Here is a 26419-nt window from a genome sequence, read left to right as displayed (position 1 = left end):
CACCAAGTAACTCTCACCACCGCAGAACGGGAGCTAATGCTTCGGGAAGCAGTCCAATCTAGATGCGTATAGTTTTGAGTTGTTGGCAACCAGGGAAAGGGAGGCACAAACTCAAGAGCAACACTGGACGGCAATAATATAAGCGATGCGGTTAAAAAACGAATACTGACAACTCTCTTCAGATTTTGTTTCCGTGAACGAAAGTGAAATCTTTTTTAGCCCAAAATGCAAGTTCCATTAAGGCCAATGTTGCCGAGACACGCAACCCGACATAGCATGTCGGATCAACTTCTTCGAGAGCTGGAAATTACGTCAGTTCATTATTCCAAGGATGGGTTTCAAGTACATACATAATACATGTCTTCATCACCCCTCACATTCATATCAACGGGAGGGGCGCTCACCACAGTGTTGTGACTTACATGCAGCCTAATTGCTTTTTTGTATACAATTCCAGTTCACTTTTGCGGGAGAAACCTGCCATTCTCACAAAGGTTGACTACGGCTTACCCTTTTACATCACAGTATGTACAACTCTCGTTGCATGACATGGCATGGCATGGCATGGCAGATCAGCGTGGCAGGGATAATGTGCAGTGTTGTGCGGCATCGAGTTACACACTCCGCGTAGCACAAGGGCAAAAGCGTACACACTGGAAATTGATATTCGAGTTGGGGATTTCCCCGTGCCCGCATCCGTTTGATTGCGCCGTGGTACAGCCTGGGTGAAGAGCATATCAGTGACACCGAAATGGTTACTACTAGTGGACATGGGCAAGTCGACTGTTGAACATACATGACCTTGCTTACTCCATGCCTGCCGGCCACCATCCACCTTGATGTCGATGTCTGGTTCTCGTACAGGTCTATGTATATCACTAAAAGAGATAAGCGACCATATGACAAGGATGTGCTTTGGACACTTCGGCAACCGTTGGCATTGTTCAGGTTATACCGCATTATCCCGGTAAGCTATTTGGACCGCTATTTGCATGATGGGGAGGAAAGCCCTCTCTGACTGATTGCAGAGCGCCTGAGGGCAGGTTCACGGCAAGTTATGCTGGCAGACAGATGCCTCACAATTTGTTTCTTGGAGTTGGCTTGGCCCGCCATAATGGCCCGCAGCAATGGCCCTCAAGTCGGACGTTGAAATGTTTAATTTATGGGGGCCGAGTCGTTTGGGTAGGGCATTATGCTTTTCGGGAACTCTGGATACCGGTTTCCAAGTCGTCTTTGGCCATCATTCCCGACACCAATGTGGAAGAGTTTTGGGGGCCAACCGCCAACTCTTAATGGTCCCCCCCCTTTTAGACCTGACGAGCCGGGATGTTGAGGATCAATTGGTTGTATGTACATGTACGTCGCAAATGTGAAGGAGAGTCCGTAAGCGCCAGTGGCAGGCAACACCTTGTTTGTTTCTGTATTGGGCAGCTAATCCTTGTCCAATATTGCCTCAATGAGGCAACCTGGTGGGTTCACCAGTCCATCTTGTCGGGGCATCTTGTCCATTTTGTTGTCCTGTCCCTTGTACATACGCCTGGCAATGACAGTTTGATAAGCCGGAACTTTCTTCTTCTTTTACGCCCGACAAGGTTCTAGAGAAGCTTGGTTCCACTTTGGTGTTTCTTGTTACCAAAGGGTGAGACGATAGCTTTCACCCTCACAACCAATTATCCGCAGCTGAGGCTACACGAGCCATAACTCTGGTTCGGCAGTTTGCTACACATGCCGGCTTGGGTGATATTGTAACAGTCGGGTGTTGGGATTGTGCTCTGCTGCCGTCTTAATAGTCGGAATTTTGACTAATGCTAAAATGAACAGTACTCTCCAGAAGACACACCGCTTCTGTCAAATCGCTTTTGATCAGCCGACGTCAAGAACCACATCATGCAATTACCAGAAAGCATATCTCATATGTCAGCTCTCACAATGACTCATATCAAAGAAGTAATAACAGTCGTTTGACTGAACAACCACACTGTCGGCTGGCAAATCTGTCTGTCTTGACAATGCCACGAGTGTTCTCATAATCAACGACAATACCGCATCATGGTCCAAGGCAGGTTTCGTGGAGGTAATATTGCCTGTATCGGATTGCATGCAAGGCGGGCTAAGCAAACAACGCATAGCTGGATCTTTCTTGGAAGGATGGCGAAGACGGTGAGATTTGGTACTCCTAGAGACCTTTTGCACTCCTCTTTGGCGGAACGATGCCCAGACCCACCGATTTGTTGTACTCTTGACAGTATGCAGGTTATAGTGAAGTGTTTGACACAAGCGTCGTTCCAGGTAGATGTATCAATTGAGATGATTCGAATAACCTTCTTACTGAAGGAATCAAATCATATCGAACCGAGTGCAACTCAACTTCCGGCCGCCCCGAGATTTCAAGGATACTACCGCTCAATATTATATGCGCCATCGCCATGTTGGGCGCCCTATGGCGGCGCCAGTGCCGTCGTAGGTTGTCTCACCATCCCTAGTGGAGAGCCACTCTGATATTGAACACACTTTATTGATGTTCGCCAGAGAAGGCTTGAAGCGAGGAATCGTCATCTGGTTGTGATGTGATGTCTAAGATTGCTTATAGTAGAGCCACAGCGTCGCTTTTGATGGATACCGCAGCTTCCTAGGCTTGACCGATATGCGAGCTTTGCACCATTCAATGTGAAGTGGGTTGAGGAAGACTGATGGAATGCCCAGTCAACTACAAGGAGGACGGTTATGGACGACGGGTCATACGTACAATCCCATGCTTTTTCCATTAACGGGGCACTAGCGTGGTATTTGAGGGTGGTGGGTTGAAGTGCAAATGAGTGCAAATGTAAATACATCTGCAGATGACGATGCGAGTCAAGGACAAGAACAAATGTGTGTGTTCCAAGTTGGGGCTTCTTCCGCACATGTCCACGGTGCCATCCGGAGCGGCTCCAGACCCTGGGCTAGCGCCAATAAAATTTCGTGCTGGCTGATGGGAGCGAGTCCACGTTGGGAGAATCGTGATTTGCATCCCATGTCCCTGCCGCCCATTACCTCACCATTGATGATAAGCAATTGATTGGCTTGGTTGCGCCTCATACTGGCGTTGGGCCTGAACAATCCCCGCCCGCCACACATGGTCGGACCGTTCAGCTGGGGAGGGGAGCGGACTGGACGCCAAAGTACTTAGAGGGTCAGTACGGAGTACGGAGTAAAAGATACCGAGTGCTCAGCAATCTTCGAGCTAGGCACACAAGATGTTGGTACTTAAGTACCTACCGAGGTACGGAGTAGTCAGATGTAGTCTGGTGGCACTAAGACATCAATTGATAGAAGCCGCCGCACCACAGTGGCTTTGGATATATGCTGTGAGTCGCGAGTTGTGCAGCAGGAGATGTCGGCATCTCCATGTTGCAGGTGGAAGGTGTGCCTGGTGCTGTGGCCTGTGGGCCAGTCTTTGGGAATGACTTGGAAGGTGCGGCGACAGACCGGTCGACATCAATTGATCCAACATGGCTAGAAGGCGCAGGCGCAAGCGCAGGTGCAGGTGCCAACATGGAGCTTTCAATGCTAAACATGATGGACGGGCACAGAGCAGCCGAAGTTGAGATTGGACCTTGACGGTTTAATTTTGACCACCTGTGCTGTCACTGCAGTCCAAAGCTCGCCAACGAGAACATTCAAGACGGCTCGTGAGCCTGTCAGCCCAAACGGCCCAGCTGAGGTCATGACATGAACGACATGTGTATGTATGTACAGACTCCGTAGTACGTACTATGGAGTAGCGGGAATCCCACGACTCTTGCGCCAGTGCCATGGCGCCTCCAAACATTGAATGCTGCCAACCCAATGCAGGCCCTGACGACATCCCTAGCGTCCAGTGGACGGTGTCCACATCGCCTGTGCTGGCAGCAGTTGAGCTGCGCTGGGAGTTGGCGCCAGAGTCCAGGCGTCGGTGCCGGCATTCAACCGCCAACCGCCAACCGGCCAACCGGCTGCCCCAGCCCCAGAACATGTCAACTGGTCCCACCAGCTGGCTTGCTCGGTCCCATCGACTGCTTCTCCCCGGCCCAAGCGTGGCCGCCATGTCCTGTCTCACTGGCCGTCACTGGCCATAACCATGCCCCTCGTGCAATCTCACCAGTAGGCCGGCGACCTCAGTTCGCCTTGGGCCTCCTGCCTTAGCCTTGCCGCGCCCAGAACTTCAGAACTCGGCGACCCGTCCTCCGCATATGGCCGCATGGCTACGTTGGACCAATTGGCTGCCCATCCACTTAACCTGGTCGAAAGCCTCGGGCCTCCCATGTTGCAGAGAGGAGTTGACGAGGTTGAGTCTGCCGCAGCCAGTCAGCGTGTTGCCAGCCAGCACTGAGACCTGTTGACGCAAAACCAAAACCATAACACTGAGCAGACACACAGCCATTATTGATCACTCCACCGCCGCCTTCTCGCAAAGCACGCCAATTAGCTTTCCAGTCTTCATCTCTTTTCTGCGTGGGCTCTCTTTCCCGCCTTGCACCAAGCTTCACCACCATTTGTGCTGTCTGGTGCGCTCGCTTTGTGCACGGGGCCTTCACTTTGAACATCATCTCGTACGCCTTCGTCTACCGAGTGTGCGCTGCTCTCCTGCCGCAAGGCAGTCGCTCGGTAGTTTCAGGCTGATAGGACTGAGACACTGCCGCTCCTTACCGTGCCCTTTGTCGTCGCTCGACACAAGCAACCTTCTTTGCTCTTGCATCCCATTTTTGCTTCTGCAGACTGCAGGGAAGGTCCGGTTCGATTGACCGCACAACAAAGAGACAATTCAACTCCCACTGGACTCGGCGTGGCTCATCTCGCCGCAGCTATCTTGTCGACCACCATGCTAGAACCGCATGCGATATCCAGACCGATGGATCAAACAAACGCCTACGGCCACTCGCGGTCCCGAACGACCTCCTCCAACATATTCCCCATCCAGCAGCAACCACCACAGCAACAGCCCGCTTCTCATTATCCGCAGGCAATGCCTACGCATATGCAGAACACGCGTCGGTCGCCGTCCGTCAACACATTTAGCACAACATCCAGCATGCAACCGCCGGCTGCATATCGGACTTCCTCGTCGACAGACCTCCGTCGTTCCATCTCCAGCCGTTCTGGTGGAACAACCGCGCCGCCGTCCAGCTATGTTGCCCTTCTGCGCCGGCAAAAGGCCACAGTCTGGTGCGATCGAGCTCAGTATGAGGACCCTCGGGTAGCAGCTCAACAAAAGGCAGCCAAGATGCGCGCAAACCTTGAAGTGGTTGGCGGCGGGCGAGGTACTGTCACTGCCAGCCGAACCAACACTGGAATCAGCGCGACTGGCAAAGTTGCTGCCAAGATCAGGCATCATGGCAAGACACCTGTTGTTGGGTATGCTCCAGGTGATACGAACCATGTCGGTGTTGGTGGCGTGCCTTTGAGACTTAGTGCCACAGAAGTGGAAGGAGAAAGTAGTGATGACGATGATACTCAGGCAGCATCTCGCGCACACCACCGCCGCACAGGAAGCAGTGGGCGAAGCAGCATTGGGAGCGGTCGACGAGGTCTGCAATATCGAGCCTCTGGCAGCTCCGTTACAATTGGAGGCCAACGACGAAGTCCCGGTGGCACTCCGGAGCGGACTGGTAGTCTGATTGAGCGACCGGAACGAACTATGGACGACTCGGCGTCAGGACGGGCGCAAAGTTCACGGAGTGCTAGCAGCGGAGAACGAGCCGACAACATTGGCGAATTAAGTAGCAACCCTAAACTGGCAATCAATTCCCAGAGGCTTTCCGTTCTTGCTAGAGAGAAGAGCGTCAAGAGCGCTGACGAGCTTAAGCGACGAGGCAGCGTCGACGAGCGGACCGCAACACTCACATCTGGCCGCCTTTTCATTGCCAACCCTGATTAATCGACCACAACATGTGAATATAGAATATCGGCATATATCTCGCTTGGCAGCAGTACTCAAAACAGTATCACTTTATTGGAATGCTCAAGAAGCAATTTTCACTACAGTGTGGGTATTTTCTAACCTATGGACTTCCTGGCCATTCGCTTTTCTCAGCCCAATGCATATCTCAGTCGTTTTGCGTCATCCCCGGTTGCATTCAAGGCGTTTGGGGACATTGATCATAATCACTCGCTATGTTAAAAGGTTTCGCAGGCTTTCGATACCTTTCAATTCCTTTGTTCACCGTCATGTTTTATTACTTTCACTGATGTCCCTTGATTATCGTTGTGCTGGGCTGGCTAAAGGGATTCCGCGATTGGTTTTGTTTTCTCTCTCTGCGCATGGCGAGACAAAAGCGTGTGTTTGATGAAATGGCAGACTAATATTGTCAATGGCCGGGAAGTGTATATATAAATATATATATATCAGTAATGGGAGAGAAATGGTTGCCGTAGGCTATCATACTATGGATTACTGGCGTGTTTTCAGTCTTGCTCGATTATGTGTACATCTTGGTGATTCAGCCATGGCCAACTGGTAGGGTGGGAAGACGTTATCGCAAGGCCTCCAACCGCATCTCAGCCTTCCAATTGATTAGCAAGGCTATTAGGTTCACAAACGGCTCCGGGAGGAGCATTGTAGACTTTTTTCTTTTTTTTTCGTCAAGCCCACTTGCGTGCTAATCTAATGGGGCCTTTTGTCTCGTGCCATTCCTCTCTCGTGTGAGGGACTAAACCTTGACCAGACTGGAACCCAATTGCATCATTGCCCCTTCATCAACTTTTGTGACGAAGGCCAAGCCTCTACTATCCGTGAGCGACTTAGCGCGGGGCGGTAAATGGATAGGAATACTACTCCGTACTAGGTCATAGGGACTCGCGCACCAGCCACAGATTTGGCCACTAGTAACTTATCTTGCTGTGGCTGTCGGGGGCAACTGCCAACACGTGAGGACGATATGGACCAAAAGGTACGGAGTGCTCCGTACCTGGGCCTCTTGACGCGTCCCGGGGTGAGTGCAATCCACGCGGAGCGCGTTCAAAGCTACCGACTTCCCAATCAACCACACCACTCCACTACGAAGATATGCTCTTTCCACATAAATTGATACCGCTGATTTCTACACTCTTCAATACAGACTAAAGCGTGACCTAGCACTTGTTCTTAAGACTGACTTGGGTTTTTGCGATCCTTCATTTGTTTTGTTCGCCACCGACTCGAGTTCGATCTCCGTGCCGCATCGAATAATTCGATCCCTCACCCCCCTTCTGACCTCTTACCTGGTGGATAGCACCAGCCATTGACAAACTGGTTATTGCTGCTATTGGCGGCGAGATTATTTCGATGCCGTTATTCGAAATGTCACCCAATGTACAGGAGACGAAAGCCGGCGGGCGAAAGAGGTGCCACGGTGAATTCGCTGCAGACAGGTTGAAGGTTGACGACGGGGGGGACGCGAAGACACCACAGCCTACTGCTATCAGGCGATCTGGCGACAGCTGTGAGCACCTGTACCATTCTGTAACGGTTTTCCCGTGCACAATGTCACTAACTTCGCCTAGTGCTCCCCCTGCGGGCTCAAATAGAACCTCATTCTTCACCAGGCGGGTCATCGCCACTCACTGAGGAAGGAAGTAGGACTCCCACCCGCAACTCTCCATCTCCATCTCCAACTACACAAACCGACACAACCTTCGGCAGAAACTCTTGTGATCGAAACAATCTGGACACGATGGTGACTTCGAGCAAAGGCGCGGCATCAAAGCGGAAACGTCTCACGGCTGAAGAAAAAGTCGCCAAAGAAAAGGAACAGGCCGAGAAGAAAAAAGAGCGCGAGGAACAAGCTGCCAAGAGAGCCGCCGAAAAAGCTAGACAAGAAGAAGAAAAAGCCGCCCGCGCCAAAGAGCGGGAGGAGAAACGCAAACAAAAGGAAGAGGAGGATCGCCTCAAAGCCGAGCAACGGGACGAAAAGAAACGAAAGAAGGAGGAAGAACAACGCCGCATCCAGGAAGAAAAGGACAAAAAGGCACGGAGTCAGCCGAAACTGAATGCGTTTTTCAAGATTCCCGATACGCCAAAGAAGTCTGCCAACGGCAGCAACTCTGCTGTCGGAAGCCCTATCAAGACCCACGGTGGTGATGCGCCTGCCAAGCCAATGGAGACCGAGTATGAGAGGCTGTTCAAGCCCTTTTTTATGCGGGAAAATACTCGTCTGGCCCCTTCGGCAACGCAGATGGACGAGGATACTAGAGAGGCCAAGTCTCGAATCCTCGACAAGTTTGTTGCCAGTCAACGGGACACGGACAACCAAGAGCTCCCACGATTCGACCCTGTAGAAGCACTACGCCTCCCGGCAAGAACTCCTAGACGCGGTCGCATTCATCATCCTGTTAAGCACATAATGGAGACAGCTTATAGGGATGCTGATAACTCGAATATTGTTGGCGCTGCCGGTGCAACCAGTATATTTCCGGAGGCTCGGCAGAAGCTGGCCAGCATTCCTCAAAAAGTGATTGCATTTTCCCACGATGTCCGACCTCCTTACTATGGTACAATTACATTGAAGTCCTATGCCTTGGGGCGGGATGCGATGGTTAAACTTGCTCGCAAGCCTACGGGGCGACGACTGCCACTCGATTATGACTATGATTCAGAAGCTGAATGGCAAGAGGAAGAGGGCGAAGACGTTGACATGGATGACGATGAAGAAGAGCTTGATGATGAGGACGATATGGACGGGTTTCTGGATGATGCCGATGATGCTGGACTCTCCAGGCGTGTATTTGGAAACACGATGGAGCCCGAATGTACGGGCGTTTGCTACGAGAATTACCATCGCCTGGGCCCGAACCGAACAGTATATGAACACAAGATGGAATTCATTCATGGTAAGGGCTGCCTTTGTTATCCAAGATTGATTGTCCAATACTGACAGGGAGCGAGCAGAAGGACTGGAACAGACGTGGGGTATCGATCCTTTCTCATCTCAATATTGGGAACCAGAGGTGAAAGCACAGCCGGCCAAGGTTTCTCAGTCAGCACCTGAAAGCACCACAGAGATGCCACCGCCCCCTGCGCCAACAAATGCTTTTGCCGCGCTCGATGGTGGCGCCGCAAACGTATCAGCTCCCACGAAACTAGTGAAGGCAGAGCTACTCAATGATTTCAAAAGAGCAATACTGGATAACAAGGCACTATCGAAGGTTGGAATCATCGACTTTATATTCCATCAGTTTCGCAACAGCGTCTCCCGCGCTGAGGTGAAAAATACCCTGGAACACGTGGCTGAAAAGAAAGGAGCTGGCCGATCAAAGGAATGGGATCTAAAGCCTGGTCATGAGATTGTGCTGTGAAGACGGCACACAGTGTTTCCTTTTGTACCATGATTATGGAATGGATTTAGCGAGGAGCAACTTGGCTGGCATTTAACATTCATACTTACCCGGGCGTCGTCCCTGGCGCGCGCCTGTATACACCTTGCTAGAATGGCTCATGCCACAAATTTGATGTCTTGATGAGAAACACTCGGAACTTGACGCTCGTTATCGACTATTGTTTGTTGCACTGTCAATAGTGTACTTGCAGTGTATTTCCTGAGGATGACTGAGCAAGGCGTCGCCTGAAGCGAGCATCATGTAGCGTGTCGGGCAGCACTAAGAGTTGTGTTCTATTAACATTATATATACATATTTATATATATATGACAGATATGCGATCATTAATTAACATGGGACTCATTCCCAGAGCCTAGGGACTCTGAGAATCACGCAGCACCGGAGGCCTTCACATCAACCTCCCCATGTGAGGCGTGCTGGCGGACAGCTAGGCGGTCGAGTTGGACGAGGGCGCAACGCTGTACAGCGTCTGACCGCCCTTTTTGAAGTTTCCCACGACGCCCTGCCCCTTGCTGCTGACCAGCCACCTGGCAAAGGCCTGGGCCATGTTTGGGTTCGCCGCCCTGGTGCCAATCAGCAAGTGTGCAGGATTCAGCAGGGGGTCGTCGGCGCCGTCGGTGCCGGCTTTGTAGACGACTGTTTCGTTGCGAAGCCTGGCGTCCAGGGACAGGATGGTCCCGCGGTCGGTGATTGTGTATTCCTGCAGCAGGATGGCCGCGGTGAGGGCCTGCATGGGGAACGCGATGTATTGGTGGTACCAGGTTGAGTAGGCGGTTGCCCATGGGACCTAGATGTCGGTTTACCGCCTCCTTATCAGCAACCGTTGCCAACTTTCACCTTTGTCTTTGGGGGAAAGGGAACACACCTGTCCGATGCTGGCCCATAGGAGACTCTCCTTGATGTTTGTCGCGGACTTGTCGTATCGGCTGAGGAAGCGCACCGGCGGATCCGTCTTGTTGTTCTCGGCCACGTCGAATATCTTGGAGAACATGGTGTGGATGTCGTCGGAGGCGACGAGGTTGGCGGGGTTGGACCTGGGCCCGACGAGGAGGAAATGGTCCCGGAAGGCGTAGTAGCTGGGGGACAGGGCGATGCCTTGGCGGATGGCGATGTTTTCCGCAGACGGCGTGTAGGTGATGCCGACGTCGATGTCGCCCGTGGAGAGGTACTTGATGGAGTAGGTGGTGTCGCTGGTGTACCAGGCTACTTTGAACGGGGAGGAGCCGCTGGCGACGGCGTCTCTGATGAAGGCGTCTGATAAGGCTGAGGGGAGTTAGGCTCGTGCGGCGATATTCCTCATGGTGAAGCTCGAGGGGGATGGCGTACCCTTGATGAGACCGCTTTGTCCGGCGCCCCCATTTCCAATGCGCAGCTCAACCTTGGAGGCGGCATTGCTGAAGCCTCCGTCGTACACTGCCGCAGGAGTAATCGCCGAGCAGGAGGCTGCGAAGCCGCCGACGAGGAGGTTCTTCGCGCTGACCATGGTGTTGGCTTGGTGGACTGTCAGGACCGGTTTGGATTACTACAGATCACGGCTCTCTACTCCGTACTTGATCGTGTACGGGAGGGGGGAAGAGGACAAGACATCTTATAAAAACAACCCAAGTGAGACCCCGTGAGATTTGCTTTAGCTCTCCTTTCCTTCCAACCAACAGCTGAAGCTGAAAGGGACGTACCCTCGGCATCCTTGGACACGAACTCGCTTCCAACAGCGTCGGCGGCCATGAGGAAGCACTCGGCGGTGTTGTGCGGCCAATGAGAGGATTTTGGACCGGCAACTAGCACAGATGCGTTCTGTTGCCGTGTTGTACAATGAAGGCCCAACATCCACTTTCTGGCGATGTTTAAGCCTTGTGACTGCAGCAGACTACGGAGAACCCCGTAGATTGGCATGTGTCAGTTGACAATCTCCACTGGCCGTGGGTTGGTGATGCACTTGCGACTCCCGATCTGCGCGGGCGTCGGCTTCTTTGGGAGTTTGCGGCCGCCGAATCCCTTCGTTCACTGCCACGGTGGGTTGGGAAAATTACCAGTTGACGTATCACCCGGCACTTGGGATGCCGTTGTGGGAACACTTGAACAGGGAATACTGCAGATTATCCTGTGTGTGACTCGTTTAGGGCGGACCCAAGGTCGGGATTGAGTCGATTGTCAATCTGGGAGGGCTGAAGTGGATAATGGAGCAGCTCGTGTTGAAAAGCGCCCGTGTTGGACGTCATTCTGCTGTTTGATTTTAGTACTCCGTACCTTCACGATGGTTCCGTTTGTTGCGAGATTATTTTTGGCAATTCGGGAGGCACGAGTAAGTCAGGGTGGAACTCATTTTCAATATTGCGGTGAGAGCGCTGATGCGAGTGGCCTCATCTAGGATTCCGCTCTTGGGGCCTGGAATCCGCGAGGCTTGCTCAAGCTGCCAACGGGAAACGAGTATGGCGTGGTTTCCGCGGCGGTTATGCCAGGGATTACTCGTCTTATTGTTATTGCAAGAGGGGGAGCCGCTTGTCCTGACCGATGGCATATAGTATTATAGTTCGTCGTAATTGCTTGATGCTACGCTGCGGTGAGTCAAATTGGAGACATGGCGAGACAGTCGCTTAGCTTCTCGTTACAATGCCTCGTCCATGTGCTGTGCCAGCTTCCTTTTGACGTTATACATGCTCTCCGGCCACCATCTCCCTCCTGGCTCCGCTCGTGCCTGTGCCGAGGAGAGTATCCGTCCCAGCTCCCATTCTCCGATGCCGCCAATCCACCATACGCCATCGAGGAGCATGACGAGGACGAGCCAGTGCGCAAACATGTCCATTGCTAGTCGATGCGCAGAGGTCATCGTCGTTGGTGTTGAGTCGTCCCAATTGAGGTGATTCAGATGGCCGGGTACCGGGATGCCGTCAAGCGTCGATTGGACCAGGTGCAGATACTCGAGCGGCACGCGGTTCAAAAATGCCATGACGGTTCTGCGCAGTGGTTTGGATGGCGTAGACGACGTCACGCGTCCCAGGTAACTTGTGAGCCATGGCGACACGCTGCGCATTCGACCCAGGTGGACGGCCTCGTCCTCGTAAGGCGCAAGGGTCTCCTTGTCCATGAAGACTGCGCTGAAGACCTGCTCCAGTATCTCATGTGCTGCAAAACACGCCTGCAGTTCGCGCCCAGAGTCACGAGGGGCCTGTGTCTGCAATGATAGCACCTTTGCAGCGAGCTGATCGAGCGCCGGTCCGTATGTTGCCCACACCGCCGGGAGCAGAAAAAGCTTGGTGCCTTCAGAAGGTCCATCCTCGGCGAGACATACACTGTCAAATGACAATCCTGGTGTTGGAAAGGCAGAATTTTCGGCAACTGAGAAATATTGACTGCCAAAAACGTCATTTATATCCTCATTCTGCACGTCCAACAAGCCCGTAAACGCCGTATGCGCTGCCCGAATCAACATCATCCACTGCGACTGCGTGGGCAACAACTCATTCTCCAGCGTTAAACCACGCCTGTTCGCCATTTGTCCTAGAGACACACGAACGCAGTGGCTCGAGGAGCCATACAGCACCATGAGCGCGGCATTAGCCAAGACATGATCATGTTGTTGCACGTCATGTATAGCGGCCTGGATATGGTGCAGCGACGTCCTGTGGTGCCTGTCGGCCAGGGAAAGCAGTTCTCGCACCTCATCTAGCCTCTCCAACGGCTGAGGTGAGTGCTTCACAATATCGTGACCCTTGCAAGCAGCCGAGAGAGCTAGTAACGATGCCATGAGGGGTTCGTTACCAAGGGCGAGATTGGGAATTCCCACGTGGAGCGCATACAAGTCCCCTTGGTCAAAGGGGATGATGCGACTCGTATGCGTGATGTAGTGGCATAGAAGCTCGAGCTCCTGCGAGCTCAAGACACCGGGCATGCGAGCCTCATCGCTTTCTTCAAACATGTAGGCCAAGGCATACGGGGATAGTGAGTCCGTGGTCGACTCGGTGGCGAAGACATTGTCCGGCCACAACGAGGAACCGCTGGGACTAAGGTCGGGGGCTTCCAGTACCGGCGACTGCGACGCGCCATCTTCTTCTTCGGCGGCTTCTGGTACGGATTCTCCCACAGAGTCCCTTTTCGCGGCGTCGTGATAGCGGCAGCAGTGGCTGCGCTTGTCGCAGCGGGAGCAAATGGGCCTCGCTTCATCGCACTGCAGGACTTGGTTTAGCAACAATACCGCGTTTATGTTGTCAGTTGTTTATGTGCTACCTTTTTTCTTTGCTGCTTGCATCTGACGCACCCGTTCCTTGATTTTTCATGCGATCTGCGCGGGCGGAATTCCGAAGCAGCCTTTCTGGTGATTGTGGTATTTGGCATGGTGGTCTCAACTTGACTTGTGAGCAGGAAACGAAACACGCGGCAGCGTATAACCCATCCGGAAGCCGTCCATCCTAGATTGCGTTTTCTAGAGGCTCTTTTTAAAAACCATTCACATAGAGAGCAGTCTAGTAAAAGTTGTCATCAGCCGGCTCAGCCACACCACGGAAGTCGGTTGATGATTTGGAATTGGGAGCCCAGACTGGGAAGGCACGTTGCTGCTAGCTTGCCAAGACTAGTGTCATCCAATCGACGTGAGATGCGACACTGAAAAGGGCATGGTTGCCGCAGCTGTCAGAGATACATGCCTAAAGTACAACATAATCCATACAAGGCACGGAAGGTGCTTAGTCGTTGAGGAACTTGACATCAAAGCTGACACGCCGCCATTTCAGTCTCTGTCCCAAATGCCACTCACTCGACTTGCACTGCCTCCACCGAACCCGTTGACGCCAAACCTACAAATGGAGCAACTTTCCTCCTCCGGGGAGATTGACAACCCGCCCTGTCCCAAATAAGAAAACACGACGACGTGACCTCGTCCCTCACCTACGCATTTGGCACGGGAAGAGTGCCGCGTGGCCGGAGAGTGCGCCACCCGGGACCAGTTCGCATACTGAAGCCACCTGCTTCATGGCCTCGACATAATCGCAAAACTCCAGCTAAGGAGGCTTCTTTTGGCCTATGGAAATTGGGCAGTGTATCGTGATGGAAGCGTAATTGTAGCCACTGCCCAAGCCAAGCTCAGACAACTCGTTGGAGCATTCTGGCTTTTGAGGAGCAAGCCGGTCGATAGGCAATGCTGCTCACGTGCCTACAGTGAGAGAAGGTTAATGACAGCCGTGGATGCCATGGGGCGTCTCGACAGAATACGTAGTCTTGTGGATGAACCTATCTTGTTAGAGCCTATAACGATAAAGTCTAGTTGACAGTTAGCTGAGAGTTTCAGAGCACCTATGACGACCGACTGGCCTTACGTCAATGTGAGGCATGATAGGTACTGCCCTCCGTGTGATGCGTTGAGTCCAGGCCGTGGATAAGTCATCCATCTATCTGCAGCATCAATCATGCTGCCAACCTGAGGCACTTCGTGTACATGCAAGTGTTACAAGAGGCCGTGGCTGGGAGATCCAAGTCGATGCCTGTGGTGGCTTGGCCGGTGAAGCCCTCGTAGGTTTCAAGAGGCGGACTAGGACAGCGGCTGCTCCAAGAATGAGGCTATTGTGCTTAGCGTCGAACGCAGTACTAGATTCTTGCCCCATGTGAAGTAAAAACTGTGATGATTGTAAGAAGCAGATACCTCTTTTGTAGTCAATGAGAATGGGATTTGCATTCCGCTGCATACTCTCGAGCAGTGTCTCTTCCTTATTCCAAGCGTTATCGTTGATGAGACTGTAGGCGCGGTATTTTTCAAGGAGCAGAATACGACCAAACCATAATGTTAATACATAAAGCCAATTAAGCTAACTGGATAGGCGTAGCCGTGGCCCTCAATTGACAAGTGCCGGCCCGTCTATCTTTTGGCACCAGATAATGTATGCACGCGGCAACTCTAATCGACAATAACCTTCACGATGCGATTTACTACCAAAGTCTATAGCTCCAGCGCGGCCTGCTCGAGGATGAATCTTAATGCAGGCGAGTATTTCGATTCTTGTATATAGACACGACACAACCCATCCCATTTGTGATGCCAGATTCATCCTCTGCTTACCATCATCCGCACCCTTTCCAATCTCTTGCAAATTTTGGCAATCCTGCAACAAAATCTCTTCAAAATCTGACTACTCTGAACACAACTTCAGCTCATCACCACTACAATGTCTGCCACCAAGTCTGAATCAGACAGCACCAAGATGGAAGAAGCCCGTCCCGCCATGGATGCGGCCGACCTCGCCATCAAGTCTACAACAGACAGCCTCACCAAGCTCAGCAGCGCCGAGCTCTACCTCGCCGGGCTCTACCAATCCAAGCTTCGCCTCGCCAAGCCCCAGGCCAGCTTCGAAACCACCCGCTTCATCGTCCCCTCCAACATCGCCCGCAAGGACCCTCTCATCACAGGGACCTTCCTCCGCCTGCCGCCAGAAATCAGCCTCCGAATCATCGAGGAGATGGACGAAGACGTCGACCGTCTCTGCCTCGGCCTCAGCTGCCGCCGCCTCCTGCACCTCGTCCAGGAGCGTAAGATCCGCGTGCCCTGCATGAAGGCCAGCCGCGAGGCCCGCTTCCTGCAGCAGGACAACAAGCTCGCCTTCTCCATGATGAAGCGCGTGCACCCCCTCAACACCATCGGCGAGCCGCGACCCGGCACCGCCCTGTGCCAGTCCTGCTTCAAGTGGAAGAGCATGAACCACTTCGCCACAACCACCCTCGGCCAGCGCACCACGACTGTTCTCTCGCACGTCGTTTCCCTGAGGGACAGGCAGTACAACCCCGTCGGCGTCCTCTTCGAATGCGCCCAGTGCGTGGCGCGCGACTCGACGCCCAGGGAAGAGAGGGACCGGCGCCAGCGCATCCACGGCATCGGGCTCGTCTCAGAGCCCACCGAGTTTTGCTCCAGCGCGGTTTGGACCGGCCGCGTGAATATGCACAATGGGAGTGAGGTGGATCCTTAGGTAAAACCATGTGCTGGCTAGACTTTGGCCTGATCCGGGAGGGGGAATCGGGCAAAACTGTATTTCTATCTTGTACACGATTTGGGTTTTGGATTTTGTATTCTTGGGGTTTGGCGCATCGCATGTACTCTTGTACCAGTATACGTATGTATTCTTTGCTTGGGCTGGGGACAATGTTTGATGTACAGGATACCGTACATGTATCAAATATCATCGCTTTAATCGCTAATTTGATGTACTTGCTGTGAAGCACGTTCCTGAATGAACAGGCACCATTGCTTGGAGGCTGTATGCTTTTGGTTCCCTTGTTGACCTTATGTGTTTAGATGTGCATTTACAAGACCGTTTCGAATAAAATGGAAGAGAATGGAAGCAAAAAGGACAATGGGAAAGATTTACGCACGTATGGCGATATTCCATCTACACGTCTATTCGTATTTACACGAATATTGCGCGTATATATGTGTACAGACTCCCGTTGCTGTTTTCTGACTGGAGCGTACCTGAATATCGCCCGTTTACACCGACTTCTAATCGTACACACCTCCTTATGTCTCATGAACCAGAATTGAGGATGATTCTTCAGGCCCTATTTTGATTCAAATGGCCTCCCCTGAGGATCAAGAGCCCATGTTATGGAAGTCACGAGTTCCATTCGAAGAAGCGTTTCTCGTGAACTGGGCATCGCCGCTCCTGAAAGCATAGCTCCAGCAAAATAACCCCTGATGTGAGTTGTCGCGACGACAGCGACTTCAACTGCTATGTCGCTGGGAACCGATAGGTTTCCAGCTATCGCAGAGTCTACCGTAGCGCGAGAAGCTGTAAAAGATGGGTATTCTTCCATTTCCATAGTTCATGGTTGGTGGTTGGTGGAATACCAAGGGCGAAGAAAAGAAGGCAGCACTCATCGTATCACAGAGAATGTTCCATTGGCATATCTAATGTCAGATCAGCATATGTTGACTGACCTGGTCATGCTCAAGTACCCGGTAAATCCTCCGCAGACGGTCCGAAATTTTCGTTTGGGCCAGATCAAGGCTTGGTTTAATAAGACGTACGTGTGATGGAATAAGAAGACCTACAGATTCTCAAGCGTTTTAGCTAGATTTCACGTATGTCACCAAGTTTGGTTGCCGCTCTAACAAGTTCTTGATAAAGGGGTAGTGTTGCACGGGAATGGCCCAACAACAACGTAGCCCAACAAAAAGGCACGCTCACCGACAAAGGGCCTTGAGGTTACACAAACTGAACACATGACCGGGCAGAAACCCTAGACGCGGACGTTCCCTTCATGTATATATAGTGGCCACTCTTCTCTCTCTCCCTCTTGGAATACCAAGGACTTTTGACACCCTTCGATATTATCATTGAATTGAGTTACTTCTGCTCCAAGCCTTCGTATCGAACCCTTGTCACAGGTAGTCGGTCATATATTGCCTTTATATAAAATGATTGAGGAACGGTAGTGGCCCTTTTCTTGGGGTTGAACAAGGCTTTACATGGGACAGAGAAGATCATTGGGCTGGTCGATTGCTTCCAGTGCCAAGTAGTGTGGTTGGGCACTATTGTAAGGGGGGCAAAGGGGTAGGTATGTGGCCAACTGAAGTACCAGGAGTAGCCTTCCACATACTGTCTGGTACTTCATATGCTGTTGTACCCTGATGAATGGCCAGGTAGAGACATATACATGCCTTCACAGACAGCGGATTGCTTATTGTTCGGTTGTCGCGCTATGGGTAGTGCGAAAGCCAGGTTGTATCATCGGATAGTATCAAAACCAAAGGAGCCGATAACAAAACCTCAGTAAATGTTGTGGTGAGGCAAGGGAGGCCCATTGCGCCCCGGAGATGCAAATTGCGTCTCACAGCAGTGGTGCGACTTTAACGGCCTGATATTTGTCTTTCAAGCCAGCGAAGGACCCAACGGGGGATTAACCGAAAGCCTGTTCGTTTGACAGACTAGATTTCTCGTGACTCGTTGGGTCGACGGGCAGACTCCTTAGATGTAGCTGGTTGTAGAGCTGTGACACGCGACTTGCGGCCTAAGATTTTATCTCCTAATATTGGCAGTCTTGCACCCTTGAGCTCAGCGGTATTTGGTGTCGTTTTATTTTTGTCTCCCAATCTTTCGAGCATGGTCTCTTACCGAGGAGTTGTTTGATAATTTGCCACTGAACAAGTGGTAGCATGCTCTGGGACGGGAATCCTGTGTGCGACATTGAGTTCGCCTCATGCTCCGTATTGCACCAGGACTCGACGGCGGGTGTAGCATAGTATTTGTGCTATGGATGGGCAGCCGATGGATTGAAAGGTGCTTATAAACAGGGCCATGCAAGGCGTGCAGGGCCGCTCAGGTTGGAAGCGTTCTGTGAAACCAATGCTGGACGTAGCAACGAGCCATGTTGTCACGTTGCCGTTTCTGGCTCGCAGTGGCTGGCGGCGCGACCAACGGCTACAGGCTCGGCCGTGTCCCCGGTGACTCGGCCGAGTGTTGGTTGTGTGCACCATGCGAACATGTCTCGGCCAGTTCCTAAATCGTAAACGTCGTCGGTATTTGCATGGTCCCAGCGTATCGTTGATGGTGGATGCTGAATTTGACACTGCCGAGTTGTAAATTAAGCATCTTGGCAAAGGGCGAATGCTTAAGTACTTAAGTACATACGTTACCTGCCTTAAGTACTTTAGAACCCACCTATGTAGGGTACAGTGCGCCGAACTCGGCGCGTAAAGTCGAAGGTCGGAACTTTTAGTCTGTGCGACAGAAACCAGCTTGACATGATAAACATGCCGTCAAGTGGAAAACAGGCGCACACAGGCGGCAATCAAGCGAGGCAAGTGCAAATCATGTCGACATGTCTCGGCGCCCCGCTTGCCGTCCACAGACTGGTCAACGGTTCCACCAACCCACAGAGTGCTAAGAGCTGAGAGTGGTCATGTACCAGGTACGGCGCAGCTACTCTGCGGCCGGGCATTCTGCAGCGGACTCGCTAGTTTAAGTCCAAGTCGACTGACTGGTATTTCCTGCGGATATTTCCATTGCCACCACAGGATGCCTCGGTTTTGCGAACAGAAGAGTCAAAGGTGCGCGTAGCGGAGCGGAGTGCCCCTCTGGCCTCGACCCCTGATGCATCTTGGATCTTGGGTTCTAGACCCCATGCTCAATGTTTCATTCTCTGAGACTCTGCCACGCGAGATTGCCTTTGGCCAGGCACCAGCTGGAAACTCCATCAGCCATTGGCATGGCATGGCATGGCCTTGTATCCTGTCACACCGCATCGACTCCCGTGGTTGACGTCACACCGCAGCGCATGAGACCTCTCGGCGTATTTACCATGTTCCCGGGCCGGCGCGTAAATAAAGTAGCTACTTACTTAAGTACGATGGTCAACGATTCAACTGATATTCATGCACTACTGCACAAGCGTCAACGAGTCAGGTGGAGAGATTGGGAGGGAGTTGGGGCCGTGGCAGCTGGGAAAGGACGGCTGTTCAAACTTCGAGTCCAGTCCCAAGTTTTAAAGCATGTGGGTGGCTTTTGCAAAGACCCTGCCTGCCTGCCCATCCTTCAATCACACATGCTGGTGCCGTCTAGCACTTGAACAGCCGGCCTAGTTCGTCTGCCAAGATGCCATCGCCCTTGGAACCTTCGTCGCCTTGAGCATCTCGGCGCTTCCGCTCGCACTCTCGTGTCTTCGAAAACCCACCTTTTGCAACTTTGCGCTCTTGCACTTTGGCACCATGGGACACTGACCGCAACGCAGGACCTGTTCGCGTCCCTACAATGGCCTTTGAATCCCTCCTGGGGTCGATTGATCCCGTGCCTCTCTCTGAGCCGCCATCCTATCATCTTCACTGTGCTCGGCTGTGGGCTTTTGTCCTGTTGGCCCTCGTCGCTCTCTACCTCCGCATGTCGAGGCACGCGCAACAAAATGCCGACTTCACCCTTGCGAACCCGCCCAAGTGGTACGAGTTGAAAGTCGTCAAGCAGATCCGTTTTCTGTTCAACGGCATCGGCGAACTGGACAAGGCTAGGGAAAAAGCCAACGGAAACCCATTCCGGCTCCTCACAAACTCGCGTGAAATTATTGTCCTGCCGCCGTCCTACGCAGAGGTCCTCAACGCCGAAGATAGATTAAGTTTTGCAAAGTATTTCGCCGACGTACGTTTTCGCTGGATACCGCCAATACATAGTGGCTGATGAGATGCAGGAATTCGATGGCGATGGCAAAACTCCTGGTTTGGAGCCGTATACTCTCATTGCGGACCCTTGCAAAAGAGTTCCGAAGTTGGTCACCAAGCGTTTAACAAGATCATTAAGTAAGATATTTTCAACTCTCATCCTCAGGGATATGCCGACTAACATTGTTGACTGCCAAAGACACGATCCCTATTAAGATGTCATCTGAAGCTAGCTTCGCCATTGAATATAATTTCGGTGGTGGTGTCAGTACGTGTATTACAATGCCGTCTTACAAATCCGGAGCCCCCAAACTAATAGTCCGCAGACTGGCAAGAAGTTGCTATACATCAGCATCTTCTCGACGTAATTGCACGCATGATCTCTCGTCTTTTTTGGGATGGTGACGAAGTATGCCGGGATGAACGGTGGCTTCAAATTATGAAAGAATGGTCAGTCAACAGCGTCATCGCCGCCTTCATGATCAATATGGCGCCTAGTTTTGCTCGACCGCTCATCCGTCGATTCTCCCCTACTGTCCGTCGAGCTCGCGACGACTACCAAGCTGCGCGTCGGTTTATCGAGCCGCTGATTAATGTGCGCCGCCAGGCCCGCGAAAAGGCCCGCGAGTCTGGCGAGAGGGCTCTCGCGTTCGACGACATTGTGGACTGGATTGACTCCGAGAATGAAGAATTGACGTGTGATCCTGTTGCTCTGCAAATGGTACTCAATGTTGCCGCTGTTCATACCACGGCGGCGCTGGTCACCAATACTATTTCGTTCCTGGCCAGCGACCCGTCCACTTTGGAGCCCCTTCGGCAAGAATTGGTGGCTGAGCTTCGAAGCAACGGGTGTCAGGCCGCCGCCTTAAACAACCTCAAATTACTGGATAGTGCCATCAAAGAATCACTTCGCTTGAAGCCCCCAGGTGTTTGTATGTTAGCCGGTATACTTATCATTCTATTGCTAATAACTAACCCACCAACTAGTTGGCATGCATCGCGCCGCCTTGCAGGATATGCAACTACCCAACGGGATGCGCATCCATAAAGGCGATCGTGTCTTTGTAGATATTCCTCATATGCGCGACCCCAATATCTACGAATCTCCAGACACCTACGACATGTACCGTTTCTATCGCATGCGCTGCCAGCCTGATCAAGCCCTAAAGGCACCTCTGGTTCACACAAGCCCAGAGCACTTAGCCTTTGGACACGGAGCCCAGGCGTGCCCAGGGAGATTCTTCGCTGCCATTCTTGGCAAAGTTGTGCTGTCTCATCTTTTGCTCAAGTACGACTGGAAACTCGCTCCAGACAGCGATTTGACGTCTCTGGCGATTGGTTTGACAAAGCGGATCAACCCAAAGTTGAAGTTGCTGTTCAGACGGCGCAACGAAGAGTTTGAGTTGAGCTGAGCTTTACTTTTAGCATTTCGTCACCATACGTATTTGTGTACACTGCGACAACCACCTTTCGCATAACGACTCTTGAAAAATGACCCAAGTTTTATGACTTAAACATCATGAATTTTATTACCTCTTCTTTAGACTTATAGATGGCTTGTGTCTGGGATTGGGTTCTGGTATTGCATATGACGGGAGAGGCATTAGAACATAGAATCAGGTTAAAATCTGTCCACTTTCAGCATCATACATTACCAATACAAAGTGGTGTATTGTTCCATTACTGTTGAAAATGGTCGTCATGTTCATTGTCTGTTTATCGGCTTGAAACAGTGTGCCAAACGCAGCAAATGACAGACTACTCACCAAGGCGCAGTCTACTTGACTGTGGCCTATTCTTTTGATTGGCGCAATCTAAGAATGTAACAGGTCACTGGTCCATATGTATTTGCACTACTGACTATCCAGCCCAAGTTTGTGACACTGTTCCACAAACTCATCAAATAGCTTATTCAAACCAAGGAGATTCAAAGGATCCTTGTCATTCTCATCGTTCATGAAGCACAGCATGTTGTGTATGTCAAAGGTGATGGCGAGCAAATATCCGTACTCGGACTCGAGGAATACCTGCTCCCCCGTATCGCACTCGCCAGTCAAGGCGTTCCACTGCCGGGCATACTCGTCGCAAAAATGCCTCTTCTCGCGCAGCGTGTATTTCCGGCAATCGGCAATCTTGCTCTCCTCATCGAACCACCTGAACATCTTTTGCATAAAGTGCCCGCCGACATCCAGCGCGCGGTAATTCCGCATCGCGAATTCAAAGTCCACGAGGGCCACCTTGCTCTCGCCCGGCCTCGCGTGAAGCCGAACCAGGACATTCATGAACTGCACGTCGTGGATGCACCACCCTGCCTTGGCGCCGAGGGACGTGAGCTTGTCGACGGCGTGTCGCAGGCGCGGCCCAAAGTCGTAGTCGACAAGTTTGTCTATTTGCACGCCTCCTTGCCGGCCGAGGAGCTTCAGCTTCTCTGTGTTCTGGTACCGCTGGAGCCCGTCCGTCAGGGCTTGATAGTATGAACTCACGGGCGTCTTCTGCAGCGGCGCCTGGGTGGCATGGAACGTTGCCAACGCCCTGGCAACGTCTGCTCGGATGGCGGCGTCTTCGACATCCTCTGGCTGCAGGGTGCGTGCCTCTAGGAACTCGTCGATTCTGCCTGTGGTTCCGTCCGCCAGTTTGAAGAAGCCGTATACTTTTGCCCCGAGACCAGATTTCGCAAATTCGTGGCAGAGAAGCGCCTCGTCTTGCTTGCTCGGTGCTAGATGCTTGAAAATTTTAATGTCTGCCACTGCCTCCTTGTGGAATTTGATGAAGACCTTCAAGGGCTCGGTGGGCGTGTCTGAATTTGGCTGCGGCCGCTCTCCTGAACAGTGGGCGTTGGCGAATGACGCGTTGTATGACATGGTGAGAGTCTCTGGGCTCACTGAGGGCCATTCCTCTGTGAGAAATGTGCTGATGATATCCCTGACCATCTGTTTCGTTGGCACTCCGTTTTCAGGGAGAGTTATCGGCACTGGTGTTGGCGGCGGCATCTTGGTGAGTTGTGCGGATGGTTGATCAGTGAGGGCAATTGCGAGACACAAGGTGCGCCAAAGATGTATTTATTTGGTAAGACATGACGGAAACCATTCTACTGCGTATTTATACGTTTCCCTTGCCGCGGTAGACAAAGGACGCAAGCAGACATCTGGAGCTAAAAAGTGCAAGCTCAAGGTGTGAGTCAACCGGCCGACATGGTGCATTAAAGCCTTCATCTGTCAAGGATGCACCGACTCGGGCTTTACCCATTTCTGGAATGCGACCAACCTGCCCCTCCTTTGGGAATCTCAACCAAATAGTCCCAATGCAACTCTGTCCTGGCACGCAGACTGCGGCCATGGTATGACGGCCGGGACATGCAAAATGAACCCAAGATCCGAAAGGCTGCACGTTGGTATCATCGGCGGGGGAATCGCCGGCCTTGCGCTTGGTATCGGCCTCAACTATCGACATGTATCCTTCACCATATACGAGGCTGCACCGGGGTTGAACGCCATCGGCGCTGGCATAAGTCTCGGTCCCAACACGACGCGGGCCATGGCGCTCATTGACCCAGCGTTGCGGGAAGGCTATGAAAAAATAGCGATAAAGAACCGTTCTCCTGAGAAACGGCACAATTTTGCAGATTTCTTACTTGCTGAGCCTGGACTCGGTGCCGCGAGGGGATTCCATGGTGCCGCAGTCGGGTCAAAGGATTTCGTTAGGAGCGGCGCCCATCGAAAAGACCTACTAGAAATGATGAAGAGCTTGCTTCCAGGAAACGACTGTATCCAATTCGGATTCAAGGCCATCAGTGTTTGCCAGGTTGGGAAGAGAGTTCAGGTGAGCTTTGAAGACGGCCAGGCCGCCGAATTCGACGCAGTTGTTGGCTGTGACGGCGGAAAAGGCATCACTCGACAGGCAGTCCTGGGACATCAGTTTCCAGACCAGGTCCAGCTGACATACAGCGGTCGCTATGTCTATCGAGGCTTAGTACCTCCGGGCAAGGCACAAGAGATTCTGGGAAAGTACGCAGACGACAGCAAGATCTTCATAGGGCAAGGCAGATACTTCGCAGCATATCCCCTATCGGGGGGAGGCTTCAACTTTCTGGGAGGGAGGCAGAAGGATGAGCCTTGGACGCATTCACATTCAACCCAGGAGGTGAGCAGAGAAGACATGCGAAACGACTTTGATGGTTGCGACCCACGACTGCTCGAGTTACTGGAGGTGAGAATGGCTTTGCTCTTGAGCCATGCCGGGCTCCTTGCTAACTGTTTCCTTGAAAGTGGGCTAAACCGCTGAGATGGGGACTCTTCCACCATCTTTCCACTCCGACTTACACCCATGGACGTATTGCGCTGCTCGGAGACGTGGCGCACGCCTCAACTCCTCATCAGGGCGCGGGAGCTGGGCAGTGTTTCGAGGATGCTCTCATTCTATCTCACCTGTTGGGCCAGATTACGGACGACCAAGAGATACCTGCCGCCATGGAGGTGTACGACTCCATATGTCGGCCCCGCGCTCAAGAAATCGTCCGGACAAGCAATGACACGGGGCTCTTGTATACCATGACGCATCCGCAGTGCGCAGATGATGTAGCCAAGATTGTGGCCAGCGCCAAGGGCAGGTTCCAATGGATTTGGGCCCACGATCTGCAAGCCGACTTGGCAAAGGCGACAGAAGATCTTGACGGGTTGCAAAAGCAAGCTTAGCAAATAGACCAACTTTAATGGTAGACAAAGTACGCCCGAATGGCCTTACACAATGACATGTCAGTATTATTAGCACCGCTACCCAAAGATGAGGCGGAGGAGGCGTTGTTGGTCAAAGTTGGCACCACACAGGACAACAACGTTCGTCTGGCCAGCAACCTTATCCGCGACCTTGTTGTAGCCGGCGAGCGCAAGAGCCGCGGACCCTTCCACAATCATGTTCTCCTCCAACGCAATCGACTTCAAAGCAGCCACGATGTCTTCCTCATTGCACTCGACGACCTCGTCCACAACAGACAAGGCCAGTGGAAGCGTGATGGAATCCTCATCCATGCCGCCGGCCACAGCCTCGGCCAGTGTATCCAGGTGCTCCGTTTCCACCACCTTGCCCGCCTTCATCGACTCGGCAAGGGCCATGGAGTTGATTGCCGAAACACCGTATATCTTGGTCCTGGGCTGAAACGCCCTGCAAACGGACCCGATGCCGCTGATGAGTCCGCCGCCGCCCATGGCGATGAAGATGTTGTCCACGTGCGGACACTGCTCCAGGATCTCGAGCCCAATGCTCCCCTGGCCGGCGACAATGTCGGGGTCGTTGTAGGGCGAGATGTAGGTGTATTCCCCCGAGGCCGCGAGCTTCTGCGCGTGCTGCTCGGCGAGACCCGTCTCGGCGCCGTGGAGAATCACCCGCGCGCCGTACGACTGTATCTTGCGCAGCTTCGCGGGGACCACGGCGTCCGGAAGCACAACAGTGAGGTCCTTGGAGAGCGCGCGCGCCGCGCACGCGGCCCCGATGCCGTGGTTGCCCGAGGATGCCGTGATTAACCGCTGGCTGCGGCCGGCCGGCTGGGCCGACATTTTGGACATGGCGCCCCTGAGCTTGAAGGAGCCGGTGAGTTGGAAGTTTTCCGCCTTGAAGAAGAGCTTGGTTGCGCTGCTGTCGCTGTTCTTGCGGGATGGGATCACGGGCGTTTGGTAGATGTGGCTGCGGATGCGGTTCCTTGCCTGGACCGCCTGGGCGGCTGTTTCTGCAAAGGTGGGCTGCATGGCGGCGCTTGGATGGCGTGTCGATGTGCGAGGTTCTGGTGGTGGGTAGGTGTTTTGTGTACGATGCCTTTTTTTGAACTGTTGACACCAGACTTAAGTTGGATAGGAGGTTGCGGCTATATAGTAGCGAATCCGATAAAAAAAAGCGCTCTAGGCAGGAGAGGTTATAAAGTTAATTAAGTTTTAAGTTTTTATAATTTAATTATCATTTTTATAATAAATT

General features: G+C 52.5%; 9 protein-coding genes across 9 annotated transcripts; 5 read left to right on the top strand and 4 right to left on the bottom strand.

The window, feature by feature from the left end:
- Positions 1–4840: 4840 nt before the first annotated feature.
- MAA_08383 (uncharacterized protein) lies at positions 4841–5896 on the top strand (the record flags this gene model as incomplete). The annotated part of the gene is made up of 1 exon (XM_007826381.1): positions 4841–5896. One exon carries the CDS (start codon positions 4841–4843, stop codon positions 5894–5896), a length of 1056 nt encoding a protein of 351 aa, XP_007824572.1.
- A 1401-nt stretch (positions 5897–7297) lies between these two features.
- MAA_08382 (Chromatin assembly factor 1 subunit A) lies at positions 7298–9291 on the top strand (the record flags this gene model as incomplete). The annotated part of the gene is made up of 3 exons (XM_007826380.2): positions 7298–7439; positions 7501–8826; positions 8882–9291. The coding sequence occupies 3 exons, from the start codon at positions 7298–7300 to the stop codon at positions 9289–9291; spliced, it is 1878 nt and encodes a 625-aa protein (XP_007824571.2).
- A 469-nt stretch (positions 9292–9760) lies between these two features.
- MAA_08381 (uncharacterized protein) lies at positions 9761–11058 on the bottom strand (the record flags this gene model as incomplete). Its single annotated transcript, XM_007826379.2, has 4 exons — positions 9761–10120; positions 10199–10596; positions 10660–10833; positions 11010–11058. 4 exons carry the CDS (start codon positions 11056–11058, stop codon positions 9761–9763), a joined length of 981 nt encoding a protein of 326 aa, XP_007824570.2.
- Positions 11059–11938: 880 nt separating this feature from the next.
- MAA_08380 (uncharacterized protein) lies at positions 11939–13665 on the bottom strand (the record flags this gene model as incomplete). The annotated part of the gene is made up of 2 exons (XM_007826378.1): positions 11939–13454; positions 13589–13665. 2 exons carry the CDS (start codon positions 13663–13665, stop codon positions 11939–11941), a joined length of 1593 nt encoding a protein of 530 aa, XP_007824569.1.
- A 1820-nt stretch (positions 13666–15485) lies between these two features.
- Positions 15486–16280, top strand: MAA_08379 (uncharacterized protein; the record flags this gene model as incomplete). The annotated part of the gene is made up of 1 exon (XM_007826377.1): positions 15486–16280. The coding sequence occupies one exon, from the start codon at positions 15486–15488 to the stop codon at positions 16278–16280; it is 795 nt and encodes a 264-aa protein (XP_007824568.1).
- A 3780-nt stretch (positions 16281–20060) lies between these two features.
- MAA_08378 (Cytochrome P450 CYP68Y1) lies at positions 20061–21870 on the top strand (the record flags this gene model as incomplete). Its single annotated transcript, XM_007826376.1, has 5 exons — positions 20061–20438; positions 20488–20596; positions 20658–20726; positions 20785–21390; positions 21446–21870. The coding sequence occupies 5 exons, from the start codon at positions 20061–20063 to the stop codon at positions 21868–21870; spliced, it is 1587 nt and encodes a 528-aa protein (XP_007824567.1).
- Positions 21871–22311: 441 nt separating this feature from the next.
- On the bottom strand, positions 22312–23448 carry MAA_08377 (choline/ethanolamine kinase; the record flags this gene model as incomplete). Its single annotated transcript, XM_007826375.1, has 1 exon — positions 22312–23448. The coding sequence occupies one exon, from the start codon at positions 23446–23448 to the stop codon at positions 22312–22314; it is 1137 nt and encodes a 378-aa protein (XP_007824566.1).
- A 370-nt stretch (positions 23449–23818) lies between these two features.
- MAA_10872 (neuronal calcium sensor 1) lies at positions 23819–25149 on the top strand (the record flags this gene model as incomplete). Its single annotated transcript, XM_011412791.1, has 2 exons — positions 23819–24664; positions 24724–25149. 2 exons carry the CDS (start codon positions 23819–23821, stop codon positions 25147–25149), a joined length of 1272 nt encoding a protein of 423 aa, XP_011411093.1.
- A 78-nt stretch (positions 25150–25227) lies between these two features.
- Positions 25228–26196, bottom strand: MAA_08376 (Serine/threonine dehydratase; the record flags this gene model as incomplete). The annotated part of the gene is made up of 1 exon (XM_007826374.1): positions 25228–26196. The coding sequence occupies one exon, from the start codon at positions 26194–26196 to the stop codon at positions 25228–25230; it is 969 nt and encodes a 322-aa protein (XP_007824565.1).
- Positions 26197–26419: the final 223 nt, after the last annotated feature.

Source organism: Metarhizium robertsii (genome assembly GCF_000187425.2).
Source record: "Metarhizium robertsii ARSEF 23 chromosome Unknown MAA_Scf_2, whole genome shotgun sequence".
NCBI classification, from domain to species: Eukaryota; Fungi; Ascomycota; class Sordariomycetes; order Hypocreales; family Clavicipitaceae; genus Metarhizium; species Metarhizium robertsii.
The sequence above is the reverse complement of the archived record's forward strand: the minus strand, read 5'-3'. Positions and strand labels throughout refer to the sequence as shown.